Source organism: Haemaphysalis longicornis, unplaced genomic scaffold (genome assembly GCF_048455015.1).
Source record: "Haemaphysalis longicornis isolate Haplotype H1 unplaced genomic scaffold, Haemaphysalis longicornis Haplotype H1 scaffold_7, whole genome shotgun sequence".
In the NCBI taxonomy this organism is placed as follows: Eukaryota; Metazoa; Arthropoda; class Arachnida; order Ixodida; family Ixodidae; genus Haemaphysalis; species Haemaphysalis longicornis.
Window position 1 is genome coordinate 33710639 of NW_027526422.1, and position 18015 is coordinate 33728653.

Genomic DNA, 18015 nt, shown 5'->3' on the forward strand with positions numbered 1-18015 from the left:
TCTACTGCCCCAACTTCCTTTGATATCATATTCCCATGACTCTCTTTGATCCTCTTTCTACGGCCCTTCCTGCTTTCCCATCCTGTGCCGGCATACATACCTGGCTGACTTCTTGTGAAGAGGACCAGCTTAACCCAGTGCAACAGACGACGCACACTTCAAGCACTTGTTTTGTGCTCTGAAACAAAGTTGTTCTCGCACAGTGAAACCGATTATGCAACGACCCGCTTTTTACAGTGGATTACTGCACCGTGGTGCCAAGTGAGAAACGCGGCTGTTTACTTTCACCAAAATGCAACCACTTCTAGCAAACAAAGAACACCCAGTCTCCTAAGCCCTCCAAATCATGTAAAGCGGTAGAGGCAGCAAAATGCAACATTAAATACAAGATGAAGGCCTAAAAATAGATTAAAAAAAAAAAAACAAGTACTCTGCTTGATTGCTACTCTGCATTCAAGCTGGGACTGGGCACAGGTGATGCCTTTTTTTTATTTTACCACAAGTATTTGCACCATGGCTATTTGCTAATTTTATTTTAGCTGGACAATGAAGGCATGTATTTTTAAAGGGTTGGCTCACTGACCTTTGTGGGGTGGAACTGGGAGAATCACTAAAATAAAACTATTGTGAATTTCGACTACAGTTGGTTTAAATTGCAGTGCTTTTTAATTGATTGTGCATCTTAAAGAGGCATTTAAAAAAAAAGACAACCCACACACAGATGTTGCAAAAAAAAAATATATAAATAGCTTAACTAGGGACTTCTTGTTTGTGAACTTAGTGATTGCAGCACCCATGTCACCGCTAACAAATGCAGATAAAGGTGGCGCACGCTCACTAACACTCGAACTTAGTTAGTACTTAGTGAACTTAGTTAGGTAGTTAGTAATAATTAGTAGTTCTAACAGACGAACCACAGTTAACATCTGCTTTCCAACTTTACAGCGTTGTATGTCTGGAAGCAGCTATTTGCTTTTTTCTTCATTTGCCTCTGCAATACCCCTAAAAATGGAGTTATTGTAATACCGGTATCACTTTGAGTGACTTGTAGAACCCCTTTAAAATACACAAACAATTTTAAAATGCAGTGCAATTCGAACTAACTGTAGTCAAAATTCACAATTTTATTTTAGTAATTCTCCCACTTGGCCCGAGCCAACCCTTTCAAAAGACATGCCCTCATTTTCTAGCAAAAATAAAACAAATGGCTAGGGTGCAAATACTTATGGTGAAATAAAAAAAAAAACATTCTGGAGGCAAAATTTTAGCATGTAAGTAAGTACATGGTGTGATTTCTGAGTGGCTCTTGTAAGAGCACAATGCCTTTAAAAAAATAGAAACAAGTGTCAGCACTTGCATCCCTCTCTCCCCCTTTATAATACAATAACAATGGATTTCTTCATTTCTTGCTAGACTACAGAGAAGGAACAAAGCAACGCCATTACACTGCGCATAAATTACATACAAATCAAATTTCAGGTCAATGACAACACTTCCTTACTACAAAACAGTTTTAATTATTTGTGGCGCTGGGACAAACACAACTAAAACATGCTAACAGAATAGCCCTTGGGCCGCGCAAATTAACTTTATCCATATCCATAGATGCTGTAACCCAGTTTAACAATGCACTATGGCTGGCTGTCCGGGTTAACTGTACATCAACACCTCAGGGAAACATCAGAACACATTGTGAACAGCCACTCAACACACCAGAAATAGTTCAATTTGCTTTCTAGGAACCAGGAATCGCTCAACCACACTGTTCCTCTGAAATCGTTCCACCACAATCGTCCTTTGCGCCTGTTTTAGTCAAAACAGCAACATGCTGAGGCTGCAAAGAGGCCTGATCCAACAAGCAGGCTAGGTCAGAAGCTTTTTGGGAAGTGCATCTCTTGGCTGCTGTCATCGGAGAGCTCGATGGGTTCCGCCGGATCCGTATACATGATGGTCGTGTCTGTATCAGACAGCATGCTGCAGTCACTAGTGGATGCTGCTCCACTGAATTCTCCTTTGTGGCCAGACGAAGAGAACTTTCTGGATGCGCTCGTTTTGGAGTCCATAAACGACTTCAGGGAATCCATGGCTTCATTGTAGTACTGAAAGCACTGGAACTGCTCTCGAATCCACTTTGACAGGGCTAGAATAATCATGAAAAAAATAATGAAAAAAAGGGAGGTGAAGGAGTATTTAAACTATGCTTAAAATTACACCTACCTTCATCACTCAACCCCTGAATCTGCTTCACAGAAACACCAAAAACTCAGTGCAAAGGAGAAACTAAAATGTAATCAGCTGATCTCAGGCAGGTGATTCAATTGCACCTCACGTTATGTGAAATCATACATGGCACAATGGTACACCCTTTAGTCTTGTCATTTTCAGGTGAAACAGAAAAAACAGCTTAGGAAAAAAAAAAAAAAAACACTTGCAAAGTAATACCGTATTTTCCGGTGTATAGGTCGCAGTTTTTTTCTGAAATTTTCGTTGGTGCGTCTTATCCACCTCCAAGTAGCTTACAAGCTTTGATGTATGGAAGAATTCCGGTTCGCGGTGGCTGCGCGTGGGCAGCGCACGTTAGGAGACACAGCTCTATGGTCAAAATGAATCCGAAGCCCACCGCTACTGTGTTTCTCATTGCCCATATGTCGCTTCAGGACATTAAATCAAAGAATTAGCAGTTAATTCCAGTCGAAAACAATGATAATGGCCTGCGGCAACCGCACGCCACTTTCTGCCATGCGCAGTAACTACAGTTCAGAATAAATTCAAAGTAATATCAAACTGGGTAGCAAAAATAAAATGCAGCTTATAAATTATCAGAGAGTTACTCTGAAAGAGGTAAACGCGCTGCTAATTTTTAAAATGACAGCTTGCTGATAAGTTTCGATTTTCAGGCCGCTTCCGGTTGCGTCACTTTCGTCCGCCATGACACCTTTATTGCGCTGATTTACGACAGCGACGACAGCACGCAAGAGACGCGCGACGTTTGGAGAGGTGGCCAAATGGGTCTCCGACTCTTGGGACTCCATTTCTACAAAAGCAGTTGTAGCAGGGTTCATAAATGATCCGTTCCGCGAGTGGTGACGATGTTGGCGAAGAAGATATCAGTGAGTCGGAGGGTGATAGCGATGTGCTGGCGGAACTCCCACTTGAAGCTGCGGAATTGTTTGTTGGCTAGTCGGAGGAAGAGGACTTCGATGGTTTTGCATAACGCCGTTTGTAAGTACATGCAATCTGTGTGTATCAATAAACCATTTTTGTGAACTTTGTTCTGTCAAGACTTTGGACGGGAGATGCACGTGTCTAGCCCTCCTCACCGGGCGATGCGTTGATAGGCGGCGGCCGCCGCAACCATGTACTTTCGCCGCTCTTTCTAACGATCTGATTCACTGTGAGTTTACCTAATTAACAAGTGCGTCTTGTACACCGGTGCGTCTTATACACCGGTGCGACTTATATACGTTTTTTCCGGAAAAACTGTCATTTTGAGGGGGGTGCGACTTATACAAAGGTGCGACTTATAGACCGGAAAATACGGTATGCAAAAACATGTCAAACAAAATAAAACATGTAACTAGCCACTAACAGAACTAGGTAATAAGTGCGAAATTTGACTGCTGAAACTAAGAGCTAAGATTCACTTTCTCTGACACACTGTTTTTAATGATTTGCGTACCTTTCCTAAACTTCATTTGTTGCGAAAACCGATGGTCGATGATTATCAAGGCCCCCCAGTCATCCCTGTAAGAGCAGGAGACAAACAGGAAATAAGATATATACAAGTGCAGGTAACACTAAACTCAGATCCCACATGTTTAAATAGACAGCGCTTCAAGTGTGCACAAAAATGAAATGAACAGAATGGGTGGAGCATGTACTAACAAATGATTGAATGTACATTGTGAGCGTCAGCAAATAACTTTAAGCGCAAACCTTTCTTCAGGGTTTCCCTGCATTTATTTACCATCAGTGCATCTGCTTCGTCTTGCTACCGCACCAGTTCATTATCAGCACACCCTTGCTAGGCGCGTGGCACTTCATAATCATCATTGTAGTTCAGCAGTTCTTTCAGACTTATGCCGCTACTCCCCCAATTTAAAGTCCTTCTCACCTTCAACCAAGCCTTCTGGCCTAAGTCAGCAATAAATGGTTATAGAGTAGTTCAAGAAATTTTTCTGTCAGTAGCAGTGAAATTAACAGAGGCAAGAAAATGTGTAAAAAATCACCTGTGTCGAATGCACCGCCCGAGGGCCTGATTGAGAGCACGGAATGCCTGTGTTTCGTACCAGGCATTGCCCCCCATCACTGGCCTACCAGACCTGGACTGCTGGTCATTGTACTTGCGTTTCAGATCCACCTGTGCATAGGTTAGACACCAGCACATAACAATTCAAGGCACTGACAAAACTAACACCGAGCACCAGTGCTTACACTTAGTTTTACCTAAAAAATTCTTAAAGGAGTACTGACACCAAATTTTGACGCCTAAAAAATGATATCATTGGCTTCAGTAGTTTGTACAGATGCCTCACAGAAATTTCTGCAGCGATCCGAGGCCGGAATCACATCTAAAATCGATTTTGGTTGCCCAGGCCGCGAGCTTTCACAAATCGGCAACACTAGCGAAATCGCTTTCGGCGTGACGAAACATTGGCCTGCGTGTCTAGCCGGTTCAGAGCGACGTCATATCGTCGTTTTCGGAACCGGAAACGATATCCTGTGCTGCTGTTGTCGGTGGTATTCGTTTGGGCAGGAGACGTGGGCGAAGCTGTGTGAGCAATGCTTGTAAACGTTGCGTGTTCGACGTCTTTGCTCTTCAGTTCGTGGCCGGCGCATGTTATTCCCTTGAACTGGTGCCGAAAACTGCGGTGCGCGATGTCAACGGGCACCGCGGCGACGCGGCGGTGCGCGTCACCCAGCTCGCCCAAGTTGTGCTATGGCAAGCTCGCGGTATGCGAAGTACTGCTCGTGGAAGCCTGTCCGAGCAAATCGACGACGACGCCAAGATGCATTATTTTCCACACGACGACATGCAGCGCTAAACGTGGACTGAGTTCGTGCGCGGCGGCGGCCGTTAGGACTGTCGCCCAAGCCAGCGGGCTCGGGGTTGCACGGGTCACCTTGGGTGTTGGGAACTTTAGGCTTAATATCGTGGCGACTATTTGATCGCTGGTATCTGTACAACTGCGAATGACCATCCCTTATACAACTTTTCACCACACTATCATCCCCTTTTTCGCATATGGAGCTTTATTTTGGCAATAATCTCCGTTTCAACGATCGGTGACCAAGACATCTGCCGCGGCCTGTTTTGATTCTAGCGCGCAGGTGGCGGCATCTTTCGGCCGCTCGCCGCACCGCTGTGCCGGCAGTGCTGGGCCGGAGCGCCGAACCTCCGCTGCCGGTCAGCGTAGGTTTACCATCGCGGCAAATATCTGAACGCCACTTTTAAATTCAGCGCTGTGACAACAACCCCTAGCACAATTTTTCAACACACTAACATCTACTTTCTCGCATGTGGAACTTCTTTTTCGCGATCAGATTGATTAGAAGAGTGGCGACAAGCTGTTGCTATCACGGTCTGCGCCGGTTCGAGCCGCAGTGATATTAAAAAACGGACGACGGCGAAGACATCGCCAGGTTAATCGCCTGGCCAAATAAAGTTGTTCTGTCTGTCGGGTGGCAGCGACTCATCCGAGTCTGACGATTCAGACGACATGTCGACTGCGCGGGCGAGGGCGGACCATGTGCAATCGTAGCAGACGATGCGGCGAACGCATGGAGGAAAGAAAAACGTCCCTGACGTCACGGGTGAGACCATGACGTAAGGCTGGCCCACTTGCAGGCTGGCCTTCGAACGACCATTTTCCCGCGCGGCGACCAAATTTGAAATTGGTTGCAATGAACGTGCTATAATTAATTCTGTGTTGTCGGCTGTCGGCTTTCAGTTCGATTTTCGTAATTACTGGGCCAATAGGTATTCTTTAGAGCATAAAAACTGAAAGCGAGAAATTTCGTGTCAGTACTCCTTTAAAGGAACCCCGCAACACTCTTTGAGCAGTTCAAGTAAACCTGCGTGACGTTTAGATTACACTGCCAGGAACACGTGAACGAACACGTGAACATGTGCACGTGAAGCGGTGAGCGCGCAAATCGCTGTGAAAGACGCAGAAAAACCGACCGCGCTCTCTTCAAATTTTCCTCATTGTGCACCCCTGGCATAGCCTAAACGACGTCACTGCAGCAATGGCTGTCCTATTGTCTGTCGCTGGTCAACCTCGCGGCTTATTTCGCGCATTTCCTGTGACAATCCGCCGTCGTTGGTGCAGTGTACCAACTATGCCTGAACCTGTACGCACAGTTTTGCGTTTCTTTTGTGCTTTGAGTGCATGCGGAGTTTGAGTGATGAACTCAGTACTCTCCTTTCAACGGGACCACTCCACAACAGATGTTTATTGCTTCAAAAATGCCTTGCCAGCTTTCTTGTGGCACCAGACCGGAAATAGATTCCTTCATATTTCGGAGAAAAGGAGAAAACTCCCCGACCTGTCATATATCAAAGGTCGCCGGAGAAGATGTCGCGAGCCGCCCCCCTATCCGGGAGAGAGTGCGCAGGTTTCGTCACGTCGTCCGCGGTCAAAGTGAGAGGGAACAATAATGCGTGATTTCTCATTGCGCGTAGTTTCTTCGGTGATAATGAACGGATTTTCATGATTCTTTAACGAGAAGATTGCTGGCACAACAGACTTTACCTCAAAATACATTCCGAGTAGTCGATGGTAAGTGCTGCAGGGTCCCTTTAATGCAAGAATTGCTATTAGTACTGGAAGCTTGCAACTGAACTTGAAATGGGAATTTGGGTCACTGTTGACTTCTACTCTACCTGCACAACAAGGCCCACACAGAATTGTGCACCAAGTCAAACTGAACAGAAAAACACAGGCACTCAACCCGCAAGTCCGATTTGGTATCAGCAAGGGTGAGACAGCTGAATCAGATTTGGGAGCAGTTTTTGGAGCAGCGAAATCTCGATTTCGGAGCAGAAGAACCTTGATTTGGAGCAGAACGACATTTATTATGTCACCTTAGGAGCCTAAAAAGCCAAATTTTTGCAAACTCACGTGCACTTTTTAATCGGTTTTGAACGTACACTGAAACAGCCTTTCAATAAAGCTTTTTCTACCAGAGTATCCCAAGGTACGAACTGCACTGAATTTTTACAAAACATTTTTAAATTCTCGGACTCTATGCATGATAGCGTGGAGCGCCGTTAGAATATCGAATTGAAACACTAAGCAATTGTACGGCATTTTTATTATCATGTGAATGTTGAAATTGTCATTTTTTGAATCCCAGACTGGGCTTTATGCAAAAATGTAGAGCCAAGGCAAAAGTTGTGCAAAGCGAGGTGACAGTCGGCGCAAGGCTGGTATGTTTAGCAACCTCCCTCTTGTAATAAAGTTTTCTACTACTACTACTACTCCCTCTTGTCATTAAATTTCACGTGAGACAGATGAACCATTATTACTAGCATGCAATTATAGCCTGTCCTGCTATCGGACACTGCTTGAACATTTTGCGGCAATGAAGCCTGTGCTGCCCCTTCTGCAGTGTCGATCGTCCTATTCCCACCGCTCGCAAGCTCGGTGTCAAAGGCAGCAATAACTCAGCGTTTTATAACACCGCAATGAGTCCGAAATTTCACTTCAAGCACGCACCATGCCTTGCACTCAAGGCCGAAACCCGGCAATTAGTGGGCACCACGTTGTTTTTGAACTCCCGTCTTTCGATCCACGCAACTTCCCGCAACAGAGCAAACGACTAAATGTGAACCCAGCCACTCCCATCACCCAAACCACGGTAGGAATCGGCGAAGAGCACTCTGCCTGAACCCCGAGCAACTGCTTCCCCCGCCGGCCATATGTTTTCCAATCTTCAACACATCAAGATGGCGGCACCCAGTGATGTCGTTCCGGAGATATGGCGCTCCAAAAATTGCCGTTTTTTCATCAATTTGCACAATTAGTTGGTCGCCTCAGTACACAAGTGTTTTTTCTACAGGACGTTGCATTAATTTTTGCTGGGAAAACATTAAAAACTCACAGAATATAACATGTGCAACCCGACATTATGACGTTTTTATTGAATGATCAATCAATTAAACATTTACAAACAGCATCCCCTCAGGGGTGCTGGAAAAGTATGCCGTCAGTAAGCATTTTTCCCCACTGAAACTGATGGGAGCGTTAAAATCCTTGGCTGTCAGACTGTTTTGGAGCAGTTTGGCGCAATTTTTGCAATTTTCAAGCTTTTGGAGCAGCCCGACGCAGGAAAGCAAATTTGTATCAAATCTGCGCAATATGCGCAGCTGTCTCACCCCTGTATCAGCGGTGATGATGAATTGACGTAACTTGCACTGAACCTGGCTCTTGTCAGAGCATTTTTTTTTTAAATAAGGAAAAGTACTCACTTCTTTTCTTGCTTCTTGAATATTAAATACAACACAAAACCAAAAAACTAAATTCCAAGAATTTGTCACCCATAAAATATGCCAACTCTTTTTAGAAGCAATAATCGATGCCTATTCTGCCCCTCCTTGACCTTCTGAGCAAGGAAGTTAGCTTTCAGTAAATATATGTATGTATATATATAGGCAAGTCTCACCTGCATGTCCTTTACATTCGGGAATGGAATGCCAACCTGTAAAAAAAAAGAAAAGTAAAAGCAACAATTTTCCTCATAATTATAAAAAAAGTCAGCCCCACATAAGTGTAAAAATCGGCCTTAGGAAACCTCAAAAAACGGTGCTGGCTAATGTGTCTGCCGCAACAACCCTGCAACAGTGAACCTATTTTACTTAGTGCTTATGCCAGACAAATTCTGTAACAATAGGAATTATTAATAAATAATAATACAGATTAATGTTGAAGCGGGGAACAGTGGGACATGGTAGTTGAACACACTGCAGATGAAACAGACCATCTTGTCTTCAGTGGCAGCGCTAACGCAGTTCAAAACCGATTTCATGATGGAGAACGGAAATGCAAAATAAGTTGGTAATACTCAATGGCCCATCCTTAGCACCACTATTTGCAAGGTTTGGTCGCGATAATTTGGAAAAGAGAGAGAGAAAAAAAAAAGCCGAAGAAAGAAAATCCAAGGACACCCAAGTGCTTTTAATGAGTTGTGAATGCAGATTGCTGGAGCCCTTGTGTTGCCCGGAAAGAATAGTAGTGTTATATGGAATGCTAAGATTGGCATGCTGCATGTTGAAATCAGACGGGTTTAAACAAAAGCACTTTCCGTTTTTCCACCCAGCTTTTCGCACGCACGCACGCTCGTTTTCTTTGTGCTTTATTTCTGAATGCATCACAACTAACGGGCGTGCATCTTTTTGTCCCTTAAATTGCTGGAACACGTGCAGTAAACATCTAGCAGCAATTAAGCACACTCCTTTTCTTTCGAGCTGTTGTTGCTGGCCGTAATGTGTGCGGCGTCATCAAAAAGAAGAGTCATAGTTACTCCTGCTGTTTACCACGCAAGTAAGCACGCGTTTACGTGGAGCACCCAGCAAGAGTTCGAGAGTTCGATATATCCATTGTGAGCAAAATCGCGTTCGATATCAAAAGATTTCAATGCATGTAATTTTTACCAGGATTATACAAGAGCTCGATATAGGCAATAATTCGATATATCCGTGTTTGATATAAGCGGGCTTTACTGTAGTACAAGCTTCGCCAGTTTTTTATCTAAGGCACAAGCTATAGAACGCACTGCAGCCAATGAGAATCTAGGAGCTGTTACAGAGGCCGGCACCAGTTTTTTCACTCACTGGGCGCTTAAAAAATCCGAGGACACCTAAGCACTTGATATGGGTTGTGAATGCGAAAGCATGAATGCCCAGCAGAACCAGAAAGCTTGAAATGCCTTGCTTCGCCTCTCATTGTCAAAGGGCTTTGCAATTTTGCCTTTGGACACGCCTTGCTGGCAATCCGCCGTAACGCTTTAGAATGGCTTTGATCTCTCTCCTATGCATTGTACCGCTGCTCGCTTGTGCCACAGTGTAATGGGAGAATTGACGACAATGGTGGATTTCACTGCCTGTTCTTCCCCTCCTTTCATCTGCGGTATAGGTGGTATTCATTGAAAAGTTTAGCTGTCAATTTCTTCCCTCAGCAACACTGGAAATGGCCACAGACATGGCTGATGCACCACGGACATGGCACGGTTTGGGCCACTGTGCCCACACGCCGAAGGGGAGGGAGAGAAAAAAAAAAGCCGGCGTGCGTCGTCTGCTCTATTTTAACCCGATTCTCAATGGTGGCGTCAACAGAGACGTCACTAATCACACTCACATTGGACTCGAGACAATACTTCGCATTCGGTTAGGTAGAGTTTGTAACGTGCAACACACCTCATGTGCTTAGCACGGACAAGTAGCGCCATCCCGCGGAGCCTGACGTAACCAGTGATGGCACACTCACACGGTTGCCTGCATGTGTGCCTCGCCAGTGAATACAAGCAATACTAGCAAGGACGACCACCTCTTGTTACGGCCCAGTTTAAGCTGGAGCTGTGGAACGCCTCGTGAAGAGGCTATTTTTCTGTTAGGGTTGCCAATAATAGATGCCAGCTTTTTCGTTCACGGTCACACCGTGGCACGCTTCGCACAATCGAGCGCCTCCAAAGTAGTTTTTCCATTACAGACGCCAGACACCGCATTTTTGGCTCAATGGGCTATGTAGACCGTTCACATTAAAAAAATAATAAGTAAAGGAAGTGCCCAACATGTGTAAACAACACGTTTGCGAACAGCGTTTCTCACCGTCACAACGGCCCTCGCTTTGCTGTCGGCGAAGTCCAGGCCCTCACTCACTTTTCCTCTGCACACGGCAAAAAGCAGAGCACCATCCGTGCCATCACAGTCTGCAGGAACAAAGGATTACCAGGATTACCAAGGAGGACAAGAGGACAGTTGGGGCCAGCTATCATTTCATGACACCAAGGACAAATTAAATTTTAACTGAAACTGCCGCATCCGGCATTTTTACCTCAGGCTCTGCAAATCTGCACTAAAAAATTTTAAATTATTTAAAAATAATTACTCTATCCTAATTATCTCAGTAATTGCTCGAAATGTTAAAGGAGTACTGACACGAAATTTTTATGTTACGTTTTTTTCGCTGCTATGCGTGCCTACCAGCCCACTAATCATAGAATGACAGATTAGACGGTCGAGCGCAGCGTAAACATTCATTTACGGCGTCGTTTATTCGTGCCAGTTTCGGTTTCGACAAAAAAACGCCAAGCGGCCGCCATGACAGCATGTATCACATGGCGTCACCATCGCTGCCTCTCTGGAAGCGCGGGCGAGCGAGCGCACGCGCGCGCCCAGACCGGCTGAGGTCTTCGCCGTCCCCACAGGCCCGGGCAGCATGACGTCAATCCCAAAACCATGACGCGTACACACGCCCGAGCAGCGCGCACCAACCACAGCCAGCGCGTCGGCTTCGTCACGGGAGCCCCGACGTCGGCAGTTTGGGGTACGCAGCAGATGATGTCACGTTGGCCCGCTCTGGGCTTTCTCGTGCGGGCGAAGATTAAAATGGAATTTTAAATATGTTTCGCTGAACGGTTGCTGTTGAAACTTGCTGGGAGATAGCTCCTGATAAAAAGGAAGCGTTTTACATAGTTATCTCAGCTTTGAAATTTCGTGTCAGTACTCCTTAACAAAGGATGGGACAGTTCCCATCTCCCTGAATGATTACCGTATTTACTCGCGTAATCCTCGCACTCGCGTAATCCTCGCACCCCTAATGTGAGCCACCAAAACTTGGATTTTTTGGTTCCTCGCATAATCCTCGCACCCTCAACTTTGCAGCGGCGAAAGTTGCCCGCTCGCGAAACCCGCATGGTGCACACGCTCTCCAACGCGCGCCCTCCCCCGCCGCCTCTCCGTTCGGCGGAGAGCGCTGTGTACCCAAGGCCATCCAGGCGCCCTAACACGCTACTCGCACTGTACTTGAGCCGGTTTCGCGTGCGCGCAACTAGACTAGTCGCCATGGGGAAGAGCGCCAGCTACACTGCCGCTTTCAAATTGAAAGCGATAAAGTACGCGCTCGAACACGACAACCGGGCCGCAGGCAGGCACTTCGGCGTCACCGGCTTCAACGTGCGTTACTGTCGAGCTTCACAAGTAGGGCACGCACATGACGACGACGACGACGACGACGACGAGATAGGGCGCGCGCCAGAAAGCAAAGGCGGTAATTTCATGATCGCTGATCGACGGGTTACTGTTTACGTTGTAAATTATAAAAAAAAAAAAAAAAAGCTGCTGTTGGCAACACTGAGCTTACATATACAAAAAACGACCGCTACATTTAGCGGGATTGGCAGAAGGCAAATTGGCAACACTGTGCACCGTATTTTTTTCCCGCATAATTCTCGCACCCCTAACTTCGCATGGACTTTTCCGAAAAAAAAGTGCGAGGATTATGCGAGTAAATACGGTATTGTTTGTTACCAGAGTTAAACTTGCCCCCCCCCCACACACACACACGAACACACACGAACAAGCAAGCAAACAAAATAACCAACCAACCAACCCTCGGAGACACACAGTACACACAGATACACCACGCATTCTGGATAATTAGCCCAGCCATTCTTCCAGCATTGAAAGCACTTCAACTGTGCAGTGTGTAGCCTGTGCGTTCCGTGTGTTACCTTCATCTTCTCCAGAGGCCCGCCTGAAGTACTCCGACATTGTGTCGTCAAAGGTGTTGGAGTCGGCCTTCTGGGGTTCCACTGCAATGTGCTTGAGGCCTTCCAGCTGACGCCACATGCCAGTGTTCTGAGAAGGTTACGGGTAGGCAGACACAAAGATGCTTCACGACTGACAGCTCTCAGGGATGCAGTGAACGCACAAGCTGATGTGCATACTGTATTTTCATGCGTATAACCCACCCCTGCACATATTGCGCACCCCCATGTTGCGCCCAAAGAGAAAAACAAAGACTTAGCACTAGAACTTCCCTTTCTCTTTGCTTTTTGACAGTAAGTTCGGTTGGCTAGGAACAGTACGAGGAAGAATGCAGTGATGGCTGGTCGTGACACATGCATTACGGTATGGCACGCATTGAGGTGAAGCTTCCTTTTGCGGCAAAATTCCCATATTGCCTAAACACCAACTTTATTCCCAAGACTTATCAGTTATTAATCCGTGTACCGTGCATGAAAATATAGTATGCACTGCACCTGCATGCTTAAATACGTATTCTCAATACCTCGGCTACACTGAAGTACAGTGTAGACCATTTATAACGTAACCGCTTATAGTGCGGGACCGGATATAACGCGGGTTTTCGTGACCACCGGTTTGCCTCCCATAGAACTCAATGCATAAGCATACCGCTTAAAATGCGGTTGGCCGAAGCACAATACCGTTTATAGTGCGGTTTTTCGGCGGGTCTGCTCATCGACCGGCGCAGCTGGGGCATCGTTTTAGGGTAGCAAAAGAAAAAAAGAAATGATGAAATCGGCCATCTGACGCAGCGCGCACTCCTTGCTCTCCTCTAACTTCGACACAGAAGCAAAAAATAGGCACCCTTTAGTTCGCGCGTACGTGATAACCACAGCTGCCCTTGCTTGATGCACCTCGGAAGATAGCGACCGGCTCCCCGTCCGCGCGTGGCAAGTTGTTTCTGTTAATCGTGAACCGCATGGCCCGTTTTCGCACACGAATTGTGCACGTCGGCGTTGCGCGTGCGTCTTTTTCATGCTCGCGTCTACGATTCCGCGCTGGCGGCGGCTTCTTCGCGTGGCAGTGGGAGGAGCCTGACGACTTGCACCAATGGAAAGACGCGCACCTAATGGCGGGAGATTCGAAGCGCTCTGAGCCGGCTAGCCGCGCCAGAGGTGTTTAGGCTAAAGTCCCTCGATCAGATGAAGGGTCTTTAGTTTAGGCTTATCGCCGCGGTATTTTTTGATGGGCGCTTTCACAAGCAGCTTGGATGGCAGTTTATATTCCACTTTGCGGTCACATTATCAGCTCTTTTCTTGCATGAGCATCTTCGCTTGCGCCTCGTGCGGCATTTCAGCGAGCGGTTGGATGTGGTCGCTGGAGCTGCCTGCACCGCTTCACGGCCAGTGCCGACGCCATGTTGCCACCACTTACCGCGCCGCACACATTACGTCAGTTGTATAAGTTGTATCCGCACCGGCGTCGCCGCGCCTGCGGCGTGCGCTGCACGTTTTCGCGAGAAATCGCTCCATGCGGTTCACGCTTTAGAACGTTGTGCAGATAAGCCACCGCTCTCCCCAAACAAGCGAGCCGCGCGGAGATTTCCACCACCAGTACGTTGCGCTGATAAGCAGCCGCCTTCGGCATCGTGAACGCAAGGTGGGGTAAAAAAAAATCCCGCTGGCCTTTCTTATCATGTCCTGCGGCATCTTCATAGATGCAAAAAACGCAGCCATGGTCTTTCAAAACTCAAACACAACGGAAGTTAAAGCCGCACTTGCCGTTTGTAAGACCGCGCTTTTGCAATGTGTGAGACCCGGCAGCAGCGGCTGATGTTAAAAATAATACCAAATAAAGACCCTTCCTTCGTTTTTAGGCGCTGTGCGTTTGGGTGATAAAAAATTTAGGATGACTTGAGAGGTACGTGGCGATTTGGTTGAATTCGCGCACATTTTGGTTATAGTGCGGTACCGCTTATAGTGCGGATTTTCGCGGCTCCCGCGACATACGTTATAAGCGGTCTACACTGTAGTATCCAAACAACAACTTTTTTGTGTAAAGAATCCTCGCATCAGAACGCACCGACAATACCAGGTACTTTGAGGCAATAATACACATAAACACTTGTAGTTTGCATTAACATAATGCCATTTAAAAAAGTATACGTGTGTCAATGGTAACGGGGATAATACACTGGGAGGAACATAAAAACAAATAACAGTAATTTTTAAAGTACAGCCTGTCAAATCAGCAGATGTTATTAGTATTCTCCAGGACTGACATGACAGTCTGCAGGATGAAATGAAATCTTGCATTATTTACGCCACTGGGCAGTAAGCGTTTAATCTGGCTTGTTCCAACCTAGAGGCGATTTAAAAAAGACACAAAGAATGAGGAACAAAAGAAAAGGCTGCCTACCTGCCACCTCTGTAACAACTTGTTCATCATGCTGTAGGATGGGAAAAAGCACAACACTCCATTGGGGACAGTCTGGAATGAGTAAAGGACTCAAATTAACAAACCACCCCTCTAACGAGTTCAGACACCACAGTTAACAAGCTCACACAAAACAAGCTACAGCAGCTGTTCCTTGACGAAACCATACTAGTAATAATAAATAGATAAACAAGCAAATAAACAAAAGCATTTGTAGGATGTGCGACACTACCATTTTTCAGTGAAGACAGGAGTCTAGGAAGAAGGAAGGGGGAAGGGGGGGGGGGGGGGGTAAGACCTTCACTGCGTGTTGTTGCAGCACGTAACAATGAACTGGCAAAAATTAATGGGGAGTGAGTGTTTCACACTTGGAATACAGCCGTACCCTATTGATACGTTACCATTTATTGCATTTCCCTGAAAGTTGTGTTGCCCAAGCTATGTCTTCCTAAACTTTTCTTTTAGTTCAATAGAAGTTCTGATAATACGTCTCACTCAATTACGAGTTTTAATTTCACAGTCCCCTCACAAAAGTATCCAAGAGTACTTCGAGAACAGTGTTTGCTGTTCAATTCGATTTGGAGGCCATTTTGCAGTCTTCTTCGAATAGAAACATCGCACCTAGCAGCAATAAGAGTTGGTTTTGCAACAAACACAGTGCTTGGGCTTTTATTAAAGGAGCCATGAAGAGAAAATACAACTTCGTTTAATTTGAAAGAACTAGGATTCAGTATCTCACTCAGCTCCATTAGAGCCACAAAAGATGTTTTTTAACAAAAAAAAAAGCAAGAAGTATTTAAAAACTTTCAAATTTTGCGCCACAGTGACGTGTAATGAGCAACAATGACGTCATACGGGCCAACAATAAAACATAATTTTCAGTGCGTTAACTGCACGTTATCATTCAAGTGATGCGGTCAAATGGAACCAGAGGCCCCATTACAGACGTCCAGTCATGTGTCGTCGCAACAGGTCAAATAGGCGGCTGCCAATCGCACAAACAAGGTTCCGTGACATCATAGAAAAGTTGCGGGAAATTGGCTACGGGGACGCGACTGCTTCACACGTTTTCTTCAATATCTCCGTTATTTGATCGAAGATTGCGATGATATCAGTATCATTGTTATCGGGACTAAGCAGTCTTTCTAATAAACCCAACTTGTATTTTGTCTTCATGGCTCCTTTAAACATTTGTGTTGGAATGCATCACAATCAGGAGACAAATGATGGAGATTCAAGCAAGCAAGCAATGCAGCCGTCATGTTTGTTATGTTATATAAAAATAACAAGCAGGCAAAAAAAAAACTGATAGCTTTAAAAGTTCAGCAAGTACAGTAAAACCTCGCTACAAAGAGACACTCAAGGGAACCAAAAAATGTGTCTCTTGTAACCAAGGTCTCTTGTACGCAATGTTGCTAACATGGCGAACATAGGAAAACCAACCAAACCGCTTTCATTCAAATGTCTCTTATAACCAAGTGTCTCTTGTAACAGTGTCTCTTGTAACTAGGTTCTACTGTAGTGTCAAAAGCTTAAAACAACTCCAGTGTGCTAGAAGCATAACTTTAAACCCGTAAATCACAAGTTATTCAGTTGAATAGACGCAACAAGACAGGTGCAGCATCGAAGAACATCACTAAAGGGGCTGAACACCGATTCAGTAAAAAGAAATTGACATACTCACACGGCAAATGTCAAACAAAATGAGCCCGATCTCATCCTGGAACTCGAAGGTCTCTGCAGTCTTAAAGTTAGCAGTCAGGTTCACATTATTAGGACCACATCCAATGCCACCGACCCAGACCTAGAGACAGAAAAATAGGACAGCGTGTGCAAAGTTTTGATGATGCCGCTGGTTTAATTTGACTTCTCCCAGTAAACTATAGAGTCAAGCCCATTTTTAACACACTTGGGGGCCAGCAGTTGCTCATTAAACAAGTACATTTTGACAGTCAACTAACCTTCATCCATAACAAATGCGAGCTTGTTCAAAGTGGCATTGTTAAAAACAGGCTCAACAGTAGACAGCTCCAATACCGTACGCTCATGCAAAATTGTTAAAACGCTCATGCAAAATTGTTAAAACCAGGCTCAACTATAGACAAATATCGTATGCTCATGTGAAATTGTTAAAAACAAGCTCAACAGTAGAGAGCCCCTATATCGTACGTTCATGCGAAACTGATAAAAACAGGCTAAACTGTAGACAGTATCAATATCATACACTCATGCGAATCTGCGGGCCCACTTTTGGTCCACCCTCTGTGCTCCCCCTTGAGCTTTCCAAGAAACTTGTCTCTTAAGTTTTTGATAATCCATTTTCGGCACTTATGTGGCATGACAAAAACAAGGTGAACAAACTAGGTTAAGATCAACAAGGGTTACTCCATTTAATGCTTACTGCACCGCATAATACCACGTCATAAGGTCCAATGCTCCGAACTTTTTCTAGTATTACAATTCTCTTGCATTATATTTGGGAAAAACTTCAGGCATAGCTCAAATTCTGGCTCCCACCACTGACTAGACTTGTACTTTTTCAAAATGGTATTTCGGTATTTTTGAAAATGCATGTGTGAATGGTGAGATGAGTTAGGCAACCTATCAGGATGTAGCTTACAAGCTTTGATAGACCTTTTTCCAGTAGTGATCTGCGCATGCGCGAGCTGCCGGTCCACCATTCTTGGCTGGAGCCTCCGGCAAAATAAACAAAAGGGCGCCCCTCAGCTTTCTGCTTAGGGAGCGGCTATGCCGTCTAGCGCTGCACGTTTTTATTTCTTCTCTTTTACGACAGCTCATGGTGGGTTCATACGTGCACACAAAAATGGCTT

General features: G+C 45.5%; 1 protein-coding gene across 1 annotated transcript in view; it reads right to left on the reverse strand.

The window, feature by feature from the left end:
- Positions 1-255: 255 nt before the first annotated feature.
- LOC144145149 (Fanconi anemia group J protein-like) overlaps positions 256-18015 on the reverse strand; it is a 67839-nt gene continuing 50079 nt past the window's right edge. Inside the window, exons 19-26 of the mRNA XM_077676652.1 lie at positions 16869-16988; positions 15167-15238; positions 12733-12859; positions 10829-10929; positions 8668-8703; positions 4230-4360; positions 3680-3744; positions 256-2140 (exon numbers count right to left, since the gene is read on the reverse strand). Coding sequence (XP_077532778.1) covers positions 1869-2140; positions 3680-3744; positions 4230-4360; positions 8668-8703; positions 10829-10929; positions 12733-12859; positions 15167-15238; positions 16869-16988 — 924 coding nt within the window. The 3' untranslated portion in view covers positions 256-1868. The remainder of the gene's footprint in view (positions 2141-3679; positions 3745-4229; positions 4361-8667; positions 8704-10828; positions 10930-12732; positions 12860-15166; positions 15239-16868; positions 16989-18015) is intronic.